Source organism: Python bivittatus, unplaced genomic scaffold (assembly GCF_059951505.1).
Source record: "Python bivittatus isolate LINGU-HERP-01145 unplaced genomic scaffold, Pbiv_v1 ctg000080_np1212, whole genome shotgun sequence".
NCBI classification, from domain to species: domain Eukaryota; kingdom Metazoa; phylum Chordata; class Lepidosauria; order Squamata; family Pythonidae; genus Python; species Python bivittatus.
The window spans coordinates 13,100,076-13,112,993 of record NW_028277035.1 but is presented as its reverse complement, the minus strand read 5'-3'; the positions used below and the strand labels follow the sequence as shown (position 1 = coordinate 13,112,993).

General features: G+C 37.7%; 1 protein-coding gene across 1 annotated transcript in view; it reads right to left on the bottom strand.

The window, feature by feature from the left end:
• PRKACA (protein kinase cAMP-activated catalytic subunit alpha) overlaps window positions 1-12,899 on the bottom strand; it is a 71,212-nt gene extending 58,313 nt beyond the window's left edge. The window contains exon 1 of the mRNA XM_088133560.1: window positions 12,715-12,899. Within this exon, the coding sequence (XP_087989686.1) occupies window positions 12,715-12,760 (46 nt within the window). The 5' untranslated portion in view covers window positions 12,761-12,899. The remainder of the gene's footprint in view (window positions 1-12,714) is intronic.
• Between the last annotated feature and the right edge of the window lie 19 nt (window positions 12,900-12,918).

Here is a 12,918-nt window from a genome sequence, read left to right as displayed (position 1 = left end):
ATGCTATGATATTCCAATTAAAGTTTTCTGTGCAGCATATTGAACATGTTTTCAGAAATATGCAAAGTGTTACTGGAAGCTTTAACAGTAGGAGGTATGTTAATTTTCTCAATTTAGTTTTAAAAATACTAACATATACTTAGGCACCACAGTCAAGTGTAGAAATGGTCTTCCTTATCAATATTCCATACCCTAGAGGATTGTTATAAGTTTTGGCCAAACCTTACTTGTTGCATTAGCACATACATGCTTAGAATGAGACTTCAGCAGATAAATTAGCAATTAACATAACACTGCTTTAGAATTCAGAGATTTGGTGAAAATAGATGGTGTTCCAATTCTAAACTAAGGCTTCTCGAATTTGTTTTTTAAAGATACCTAAAAGACATAACAAAGTTAAGAATTAATACTTAACCCTACGACTTTTTAGAAATACTTATCCAAAGTAATTTTGCTATGTCAAGTGCTGCAGTGATCCAACGAAAAAGGAACCCGAGATGAAAATTTGGAAATGCGGGTGATGTGCCTTCTATTCAATTCTTTAAATCTGACTAGTTTAGTGTAACTTTTAACCTAGCTTCAAAGGTCTGGTAAGGAGGAGTATATTCAATCCTAGTCAGAACACCACAAACCAAATATATGATATTTGGTTTACTGATATGCATTTCTTTAAGGGAGCATTGCTCCGTAAGAGGTAGCATGCTGTTGTTAATTTGGCTTTTCTGTGAATGTTTGGAATCATTATTATAAATCAGAACATACAGATAATCTTCAACTTACGAAAATTCATTGTTAAGCGGTGTGGTTAAGTGAGGCATCACATGACCACACCTGATTTTATGACGATTTTTATGGTGGCTGTAAATGAATCATGTGGTCCCCGTTGGTTTTGCTTGTAGGAAGCCGGCTGGGAAGGTCGCAAATGGTGATCACATGACCTGGGATGCTGCAACCATCATAAATACATGCCAGTTTCCAAGCACTCAAATTTTGATCATGTGACTGTGGGGGACACTGTGACAGTCATAAGTGTGAAGACTGGTCGTAAGTCACTTTTTTCAGTGCCACCGTAACTTCAAACAGTTGCTAAATGAATGGCTGTAAATTGAAGACCACCTGTATTGCATTTAACCATCATTGTTGCTTACCTGCAAACCTAAACAAAATAATAAATTTTGTGTAGTAAGTTCAGGTTTGCAAGTACATAAGTAAGCAAGCTGAAACTGCTTTAGCAAGCTGCATCCTTTCCTGGGCTAGGTCTCCAAAGTGTTTAGAACTTGCAAGAATCTAAAGGGACTATTTACAGCATAAGGCAACATAGCTCACAACAATGAAAATGCATTTACACTTAATATATTATAATAATTTGCAACTTAAGAATTCAGAAAATATATGTTTTGCTTTCATGGTATGTTTCTATATATTGTGTCTTTTTTTTTTCTCCTTTTCTTATGATTCTCAGGTGTAGTATGGAAAAGAGCAGGAAGCTATTATTTGCAGACTGATGAGGGAGGATTCAATTCCAGCTGGTCAAAGTAGTAAAAAACTTATCAACTGCCCAGTGACCAAAACCGCAAAGGAGCAGATACAGACATCACTACCACAGCAGCAAGAGTATCTACACAGACTGACCCAATTTGTAGCCTCCACCCCACATTCAATGCCTACACAGCTTCGTCAAGTTTACATATTAAACAAAACCATTATTTGTTCTTAAAAGTAAATTTCAGTGCACCAGGCTGCAGTGCTAACAAATATGCTTGCTTCATGAACTTTCCACTCCTTGTTTGCACTTCATCCTTTTTCTAAGAATATACTTGTAAGGCTGTATTTTGCCCCTGGAGACACATCAATCTATTTACTTTTCTCAGCATGAATATTTTCTAATTTATCAGCATATTTGACACTTTTGGTATGAACATTTCCACTAACTGGTGGAATTGTCTGAGGTCACTCATGCTTAGTACAAATGCTTTTATGCTTTCAATGCTTCTACCATGCTAATGACGATGCTGAAAAATATACATCATATATATATTGGCAAGAGGAATCATCACTAATTTTCTCTTCCTCTCCACTATGTTAAGATTAAGCAAACAACAGAAAAGAAATACATGCCCCATAGCTTTTCTCATTAAAATGGGGAAGAAAAGAGGGTTGAGTGAAGACTGTCCCAGACTGGTAAAGCAATCTTCAGTAACATAGCACCTTTGCAATGTATCATATCCCCCTCTGGTGGCTGGACCACACAGAACAGGACTAAAGTATAGTTTGAGACTACAGTAAGAGCAACATATTCTCCTACAAACTTTTCACTGCACCAAATGTTCTCATCTTTTCTCTTCATCACAGATGCTGGATGAAGACCTGGGAGGAGCAGTTTGTATTTAATAGTGCTTTGAATTGGTCACTTTAATTATATTAACTGAGTAAATACAAGCTTATATTAAAGGTTATAGTATGTAATATAGTGAGTTCTATCCCTACATTAAGTGATAAAAGCATGTTTCAATCTTCCCAAAGATTTGAAATGAACACAGAGACTCTGCTTCTGGAAACTATGTGAAAGTCAACATGAAGGTTACATTTATAATTATTTCCTTGTTAGATTTGTAGCCTGTTTCCCTTGCTCAAGGTATCATATATAGCACTCTTTTCTCCAATGTTTACCCACAATAATTTTATGAAGTAGGTTGGGTTGAGAGAGAATAACTGACCCAAAATCACCCAGTGAATTTCCATGACTTAAGGATGGATTTGAATCTAGGTCTCCCTAGTCATAGTTTAATATATTAACTGTTACATCACATTGGCTCTCAAATCTTCAATATGAATATTGAAATGCACAAATTCCTTAAGCGTTAAACATTCTGCAATATTTCCTCATACATTTGTATTTATTTTAGCATTACATTGGCAGTAACAAGACAACTTAATTATAATAACTTAACAGTTCAAATATTGAAAGATGTCTAGGGAAAAAAATCCACATCAGTTATGCTTATATAATAAATATTCCTACATTAGTTTATGACCTTAAGTTAAACAAGGTATTTTCAGTGGACCCTGATGCTGGAAAACGTGCCTCTGTAATCTGTTTGTTTTGCCTCATAGCCATATATACACTAAGAAATAACCTACAGTATATTGCATTAGTATAGAGAAAAAAGTCAAGAGGTGTACAAGGCAGCTCCAGTTCTTCTGAAAGCCGTATCTATTTTCATTTATTTTACTTGCTTTCTGGGTGCTCCGTAGTGGGGAGTGGGGGGGAGGGGAAGCTGTTTGTTTTGAACTCACATGAAAATATATAGATCAGAGATGATCCACAACATATAAAGGGACCACTTCCCAAAAACTCACTGAAAGATAAAACAGAATTATTTTAGAACTAAGTAGCACCTTTTCCCCTCTTTGAACTGTTATCTTTATGCCACTGTTCCTTCTCTATTTATGTAATTCCTGTTCCAGTTTGCTAATACTGTAACTCCAAACCATTCCTTTTTACCAGAGAAATCCTGATTTAATATCACACACTTCTGAACAAAACTTAAATTTCACAGCCTATTTCTTTACTGCAATATTTTTGTAATCACAGCAGAACTGCTCCTGCATTCCATGTTCAAATCTGAACACTGTTAATTCCTGGTTCCTAGAAAAGCGATCACTATCAATAGTATTAAAATTCCAACACATATATTTAACTCTGGGACACCTCAAATAAAAATATTTAAGATTTTAACAATATTTTTCTGAAAGACTACTGTTAAAATTATTTAATCCAGGGAATGGTGGTGGCTGAGAAAGTAGATCACTTCTATTAGTAGATATCTGGGTAGTTTGTAGGAGCTCTGAAATAGTTTATACCTCTCAGAAGTTTAAATACTTCAACAACAAAATATCTCCGCTCCAAATTTCTGAAATGAAGCAATATGGATGACAGTGGTAATCAAAATTGGTTTTTCATGTGGGGGGACAATTCAGCAATCCAGGTCAACATCTAGATTCAACATTCTTTAACATTAAGCCTTTTACACTAACTTTAGTTAGTGCATCCCACACTGCTACTTAAAAACAAAGGAGATGCACAAAGTCACCCCTGACTTAATCAAGTCTCCAGAACCATTAGCACTCTGTCTCTGAATGATCTTTCTTGATATTCTAAAAAAGAGTGGGATTAACATTTTGAATTCCTATGTTTGCTATGTTCCGGTTTCAGAAATAATACCCAGAGGACCAGTTTCACTGCTATAAATTTTTAGCACTTTAAACACGTTGTTGCAAAACAGTAACATCCCATCTCCATTAAAGAACATAAACCTGAATTAGTACCAGTCCAACCTAGCACAAGAGCAAGTCCACAGAGGCCAACAAGATCAGGAAGAATAAGCTGATGAGATATCATAAACTAAACTGAATGGCATTGTATAAATCAAAAGGCCTACCTTTAAAAAAATGAGTCTGTAGAAGCCAGATGGCAGCCAGTACCTGAAAACCATTCTTCACCTTCCTAAATTCCTTGCTTGGGCCCAGACTAGACCCACCTCATGCTAATGCGGAAATTTCCAATCAAACCTCCCTCCCCTCCAGGATATTATGATCAGAATTACCCATTACTAGGTAAAGCTACAATATACCTCCTTTGGCCTCCTCACAAACATCAGGCCTACCCTCACATGACCAGACAACCTGTTACTCCCCCTCACCTCCAGCCTCCATCTTGCCAGCCTGGAATGTGGCCTCTCTGCACTCGCCTACGGCTCCCCAGAAGGGTCAATCCATGCTAACCGCTTGTTGGTGCTCTAAGAAACCAAATCCAGGAGCAAGAAGGGAAACACACAAACACACATACGGAGCTATCGACACACCGTAAAATGAGACAGACTAAATCCCCAAGAAAACATTAATTTGTTTGCCTTTACCAAGTATTTCTAAGAAATCTAAGTCAAAATACATTGGCTCCTAGGCTCTCTCTCAACTCTGCTGATTAGGAAGAAGGGTGTGGCCAAAATTGGAAACTCATCACACTTGCCAGTATTCATGCACTTAATAGACTTGTTCATTTGGATGAGAAAAAGGGATGGGATTCTTCATAGCCAGTGGTGCCTGAGGCTGCCTGTTGTAACAACTAGGTGTTTATTTAATTTGGCCGCCTAAAGCACTGATTATAGCAGTATGTTTTTCAGTAGTGCCAGGAATTTCAACCGGACAGAGAACAAATGAGTGATTTAGAGAAACCAGGTTCAAATTTCTGTTCAGACATAGAACCTAGATATAACTCACATAATTATTGTAAAGATAAATGGCAGCAATGGTGGAAGAACCATACAGTAGGCCTTCAGCGCTTGAAGGAAAGGAGCGAGAGCCTTAGCTAGCTAGCTTTGACAAGCATTGGTTGCAAAAATCCAAATATTTGGATTAATTACCAGTTTTTATCTCAGTCCAAATAAAAATGTTGTTCTTCATCTTTAATTTTAAAAACCTAAACTTGCCTGAATTATTTGAAGATGTATTACCTTCAGTATGTGACCTCACACCTCACACCTTTGAGTTCATCTAAAGGACTCATGTTTAAAGTCTCATTTATTTGTTGTGGAGTTGTGATTTCTTTTGGACAAAATGTTTGGTAGTTCTTTAATGAACTTTCAAGAGCTATGTGATGGAATGGAATTATGAAGGCCAGGCTCAGGGAGATAAGCATTTTCTTAGCTTGCCATAGGAGCGTGGGAACTACAAGAGGATGAGACTTGTACCTCCCTGTGGAATTCACACTGTTGTGGCTGGCTGACTTGGGACCTGGGGTTTCAGTCTGGGAAGATTCTTGCTAGAGGTTGTAGCTGATAAACATAGCTGAACTGATTTTGCATTGTCTCTTGCAGTTCCTTGGGCTAGGCTGACAGCTATTTGTTTAGAATCTTCATTTTTACATGTTTAAATTACCATTGGAATACCCAAATGTTGTATTCTGTTTATTCTTAATGTTCTGATTTTGCATTTTGTGAATATATACATCCCTTTTAAAGCCAAACAAGCCATAATAAGACTATTGCGTGTTGCATCAATAGCCGCTAATGGCAACATCAATTTTCTTCCTTAAATACCTACAATGGCCCCTATTATAAAAGTGTTAATGTTTCATGCTTTGATTAGCACCTGTCATAACAAGGTAATAGATTACCTGAATTAGATGAATAAAACCAATTCACCAATTGTTGTGATTGCTCTTTACATATTTGACATTTTCTTCACAATGCCCAAGGTGGCATGTATTATCCCACCCTCCATTTTATTTGCAGAATCATCATCTGAGGTGAGTGTTGGGAGACAGTAAACTGTCCTAAGGTGGTGGTGAACTCCATAGCACTGAAGTCCTAATCTAGCACTGTAATAACACTGGCTCTGGTTTCTTTATACTTTAAGGAAATATTCCATATTCCACACATGAAAAGTGGCTAATATAAGGCTAAGTTCTGTGCTTTTTTCTGTTAAGAATTTTCAAACAACTTTCCACATAAAACTATTTGATCATCCTATTATAAATGAAGGAAACACTTGATCTAGTCCACATATGCCCAGAACACTTCCCTCTCCTTTCAATACAGGTCCATTTTTATTACTGTATGTCTAGAAGATTAAAAAAGGTGGGTGTTCAGAACATCTCATTTAGATATCTTCTATCAGAATTTAATAATTATGGGGAAAGGTGATACGCCGTATCTGATTCTATACAGAACAACATTTGTCACACAAACTCCTGCAAGTCAAAGCCCACTTTTGATCCACCTATTTTGAAAAATAAGTAGGGAACAAGTGATGCTAAACTTCTTGGTGAAAAGACTAAGCTAGTATTCAGAGATAATTGGTTCCAATTATGTTATTTACCAGGAAATATATAAAATCAATTTCAGTATTGTCTTAATTTTATACTACGGTTAATGAAATTATCTAATACCCTGTTTCTGTTCTAAAACATGTGTAGATTATATCTTAGTGTTACATTTATTTGATAAAAAGTTTAGTCCTTTCAAATTTACCTTTAATAGCATATTCCAATTGCTGAGAATACTGCAATGATTCAATATTGAATAAGGATCATCCCTATTCAGGTTTATCTTCCTTTTGAGTAAATACAGGAGTAATATCTTATTTTCTGTAATATATACATCTTAAATCTTTACATTTTAGCAATATCTGCAAAGCAACAGCTTTTCCATTCCTGCCCCACAAAAGAAATTGATGCATTTTGTTAATTGTTTCAGCAATTTGACTGTGAGAATGGTGATGTGAACTTCTTTGGCAATATCTACATATCTTTGGAAAAGTTCAGGTAAGATCTAAGTATTATTTGAGAAGAGGAACATGGAGCTTCTAGTAATGACACCCAGCTTTGACAGCTACCAGTGAGGCAGGAGGGAGAATCAAAAAGGCTTTTCTCAGCTGTTCTACAAAAAGACAGGCAGAAAGGAGAAAAATATGAGTATGCTTTCAATCTCTTCCCATCTTTTGGAGCCTGGGGTAACCATTAATAGGCTGGAAGGAGGCCCATCGAAAGGGAGGAGTAATAAGCATTATTATTATTTTTTTTACAGAATCATCCTGGGGGGTGATGTAGAGTGAAACTGGGCTTTCCCAAGACATTCAAATATTTTCCTTACCAAGAATTTGAACCTGGATCTCCACTGTAGTATCATAGCTAGAAAGAATCAAATAAAAGCCTGGGTTGGCCAAAAATAGAAGGCAGTGTTTGCTCTGTCCTGTAATCTTCCTTCTGGTACATATGAACCTATTCAGGAAACAGTTAAAAGTATGTGGCTTGGCTTCATATTTGCAATACAGCACAAAACAACACTGTGAGGAAAGACAGACGTTATTTTTGTATGCAAGAAAAGATGCACTCACTTTCTGTAAGGTACCGGTGCCTGCACTGCTCAGGCTCACTATGCTATGAGAGCACTAAGATCCACAGAATAGATCAGGTATAAAATCCAGTAACCTGAGAAATATATTCTTTAATTTTAAAATCAAAATTTCAGCCTGAAGGTTGTAAAGTCAACTTTAAAAGTGTCAGGCGATGCCTGGAAAAGGTCTCAGACACTTGGAAAATAAGGCATGCTGAAGCTATGAAGATTCAGCATCCTGTAAATTTTACTGCACTTCCAACAGGCCTGTGAAAACAGTATACAAAATGAATGGTAATTAAATATGCATAATTTGTAAAAGCTGCAGAATATGATTCTGTGCAACATCAAATATAGATTATCTTTCAGGAATACTGGATATGGGAAGAATTTACATTATGCATAAATCAATCACAAACAATTCTTTCTAGCTACATTTATTATTACATGTATTAAGATAACCAAATATGCTCTTAAGTTTAAATGGTGCCAGACCTTAAGGAATGCTTCCCTAAGGAAGATCTGATTGCAACACTCTTGGTCTTTAGATGGCAAATTAAAACTTCTCTTGGGTACATCACTTGTGGCTAGCTGATTTAACTGCTACTGTCCTTGAATGTGAGCTATAGTTTTTTATTTATCTGTTCATTTAAGTTAATAATATTTTGTTTTTAACACAATGTAGCTGGATCTAACTTCCTAAACCAATTGCACTCATTGGACTGCAACTCCCATGAGTCCCTGAAAGCATAACCAAATTTCATGCCAACTGGAAACAGCTGAATTCCAATGGATCTGGAGGATAACAGGACTCATCCAGAATCAAAATACACTATTTACAGTAACTGGACATGCTAGCAATTTCATAAAAAAAAGGAAAGCTACTGTTAATTTGATCATAAAATGCACACATTTTTTCTGAGCGATCTATTTTGTTGAAGAGGCTGTCTGTCGTTGCTGTTTTACATTAGCAGACAAAACTGCAGACATCTGGATGTTCCATTTAATTATAATAGTACTGAAACAATTTAAGCCCTAAAAAGCTTCAGGCGCATTGTCTATATTTAGTTATTTAAGAGGCGAAAGATTATTAGTACAGATCTTTCTGGATCAGATAGCATATCTGTAAGAAAGTTTTATGCAACAATAATAAGAGGGAAGGGTCTAATGTTCTTTCTCTACTCAAATTTACTGAGAGCTGAATTAGATAGTACTGAGAGTCAATAAAGGAGCCTATCTTCTACTGCTGTGCATATAACAGGAGACCCAGATAAACCAGAAGATATTTTTCTGACCAGCCCAGAATCTAATCCTTCTTCCTTTGATTTTAACTTCATACAAATAATTCTAAACTTTCCATGCATTTCATAAACTATATAGTTTGCACTAGCTGGCTGTAGAAAATATACTCTCCTAATCGAGATTTTTCCTTGAAGAGTTTTGATCTACTAAATAGTTCCACAGCATGGCAACACATAGAACAGTGTGGGCTGCCTGACTATATGAAGCTCCCAAGTGTGATCTGCAGCTTCTGGAGTCCAGTGTAACCACACTTAATGAATACTGGTGCAGTTTCTTGCTATTTGAAACAGCAAACACACAAAAGCAGTAATATATGCTCTAAGCCAGGGCTAACATATTTATTAAAATAACAAGTTCTTAAAACTAACCCCAAACAAGCCCAGGAAAATAAACAAACCTGAATGTACATGTGCATGACATTGCCTCTGCCCAGTGTATAATCATTTCTCCTATTTTGGTCATTAACTGTACCCCTTGGCATGTAATGTAGCTAATAGCAACCCGAAAGTTGTCTATTTCTCATACAGAGGTTTTGAAGAGCTCACATTTTGCAAACTTCACGTAACAGCTTTCAAAGAATGTTATGTCCAAAATTTGATTACATGGGAGATGTTATTAGAATATGAATACTGTATCAGTTACAATAACCCAAATCAATTTAAATGAAAATGCCTACTTTCTGTTTCTGTATCTTAATTTAAAAATTCAATGACTGAACACTATAATCGCAATGGAAAATTGTGACATACTTTTTCTTAAATAAGGAAAATAGCAGAGCTGCTATTTATCCATGTTCTACAGTTCTATACATAAAATATTTGTAAATTACTTTTCTATTAAAACATTTGAATTTCTAAAAAATTCAGTTTTTAGAAATATGTATGTTTTCAGGCTAGTACAGTTAGAACACTGCAAATATTCAATCAGTGTATTTGAAAGAACAATGTTTAGCTGGACATTGACAGCTTCCAGCAATACGTCCCTATTATTCTTTATTTACGTGTTATTCCTGAAAGAGTATTGATTTTCTAAAAAGCATATTCTCAAATTCAGAACTGAGCATAAATATATACTTTTGAAATATATAACTAAACATATAACTGAACTGTACAGTTTATTTCTTGTTATCTTGCTTTGGCAAAAGCTACCTTGCTTGGAGGTTAATAAGGGAAATGTGAATCAGGGTTTTGATGTTTAGAAAGTCTTAGAATATGAAATTCAACTCAGTTTATGGCAGTGAATAAGTGTTGAGTAGGGAAAAAGCAAAATATTGTGTACATTCCAATTCCATAGTAATAAATAGTACAATTTTCTTAAAAGCAATGACTAAGGATAGCAAGTGATACACTGGGTTTGTGACCTACTATATAGCTGCTCTTTGAACAAGGGTTTGCTTCAGTCTCGGCACCAATAGGTAAAATAAGTAAGTTAGAAAGGTTATTCCTGGACAAGTAGCCAGATATCTGGACTCCACCCACAGTTCTGGGAAGAATTTTGAGATGACATACTGAAGCAAACACTGAATCAACACGTTAGGAACAGCAAGCATAGGCAAGGCTGTTACCTGCACTGTGTTAAGAGATGTGATTTAGTGCTGTAGTTTTCAACGCATTCACTTACAGTTCTGATCATTTTCTCACTTGAGGAGTGATGGGCTCTTCTATCATACACTAGCACCTAGAAGATGTGATTGATCTTTCTAGAGTATATAGATTACCTGTTCCATTTCATGCAAATTGCTTATTGTTATTCTATATCTTTCTCTTTTTATTTCCAGATACCTAGTTTTAAGGATATCAGTTCAATAACTGTACAGAAAAATATCAGCTGCATCAATATTGAAGACACATTATTTATTAATCTAGAATGCTTCCAGATGAACAGCTCTTGGTGCTAATAGTCAGAGGACACTGATCTGTTTCATGCAACATAGTAAGCCACAATATGATTTATTTTGTTTGGGCTCAATGTGTTGTGTGAAGTCAGCCATGGTGATCTGTAAACTATAGGTTATGACTTAAAATATTGCGAAAACATTAGCAGTGAGTATGCAGACAGCTGTGTTTATTCAATATAACAAAACTATGGTTTGGCACGAGTGAATTCTGTCATAGCCTAGCTATTCTGCCTTGTTCTCCTTAAGTGACTTTTTCTAGTCAGAAGGAAGACAGGTATACTGATGGAAAATGCAAGGTTAAAAGTAAAAAATGATTTCTGAACCTCTGCAAAATTCCATAATTGAAGAGAACAATTATACAATGAAAGCTTCATCTGGAAGCATCCTGATAAAAACAAAAAGCCAAATTTGCATGCATAAACAACAGCATGCGTGCCACAGGTTTCTCAAAATACAGATAAAAGAATAAATCAAAAAGAAAAGATGGGGGAGAGAAGAAGGTTTAAAATAGTCTTTTGAGATCTGGTCATCATCCTGTGAATATGCTCTTGGCTACAAGATCCTGTCTTCTGCTTCCAGCACAAAACTTACGCAGAACTCTCTGCCTTCCATCTAGATATGCTATACACATTCTGTTTGTTGTTGTTAATATTTCCATCTGAGGGCTACTTTCTTTCTTTCTTTCCTTCCTTCCTTTCTGCCTGCCTGCCCAATTTGCAGTCCAGTTCTGCATCTTCCTTTAGGGGTGGGAGGAATACTTCCGTCTGTCTTTCCTGAATTAAGTAGCCTTCATTTGCGTTTTAACAGAGCCAGCTGTCTATAAACAGGAACCTCTCATGCCTGCCTAGAAGCAACAGCAAAAAGTGTTAGCAAGAGTGTTCAATATATATAGTTAACAGAAAAACTGACCTAAACAACCTGAAATAAAAGAGAAAATGCGAATGTTTATATATACTTGCTATCTTAGGGCAAAGTAATTAACACAAAGTATAGCCAAAAGGCCATTAACAGTTTTAAGTGAAGAAATATAATCAAAGGAAACGGGCATCGTACTTCGGGAGCACATGAAAAATAAATCGCATGCAGGCTGCCCTCCCGTGAACCAACCCAGGCGCAGACAGAGCCGGACAAAGCATCCCGGAGAGGACGGTTTGCGCTGAGAAGCTTGAGAGCGGCTCCATGTGGAAAAGCTATTCCAGCCGCTCCCAAGGGAACTGGAAGGACCGGGAAGCCTAAAAACCCAAAAACGGGGCCGCTGTGCTAGCACTGCTACGTCAACCAGGCAGGTAATTCGCGGAGCCCACAAATTAGATGCGAAGGCAAGACTGCTTCAGCCAAGGGCCTGCAGGGATTCGGTGGCAACTTAGGCTGCTCCCTCCTCCTCTGCCCTCGCTACAGCTGCCAGGCGGACCCTCCCTGCTTCTCCGCACCCCATATTCTTCTCCGCTCTCTGAGCCTGATTTCCCCAAATAGGGGTCTGAGGCAACCCGACCCCGTGTCCTGCTTGGCAGTCACGCCGAAGCCCGGCTCGCCCCGAGAGCAAAAGCGCTCGGCCCGGCTTCCCCGGTGGCTCCCACCTCGCCCAAACCCGGCTTCCAGCAATCGCTACCCCACACTCACCACTCTCAATCTCGCCGCCCTTCTTGGCCGTGGCCGCGTTGCCCATGGCCAGGCGGGGCCGGGCTTGGGCTGGGCCCACGGGGAGGGGGCGTTCTCCCCGCACAGTCGGTCCAGGCTGCAGGAGGCTCCGGCTGGGCCCAGCCAGGCCCAATCCCCCCCCTCCCCAGCAGACCCGGTGTTGCCTCCGCCCCCTCTCCCCTGGCA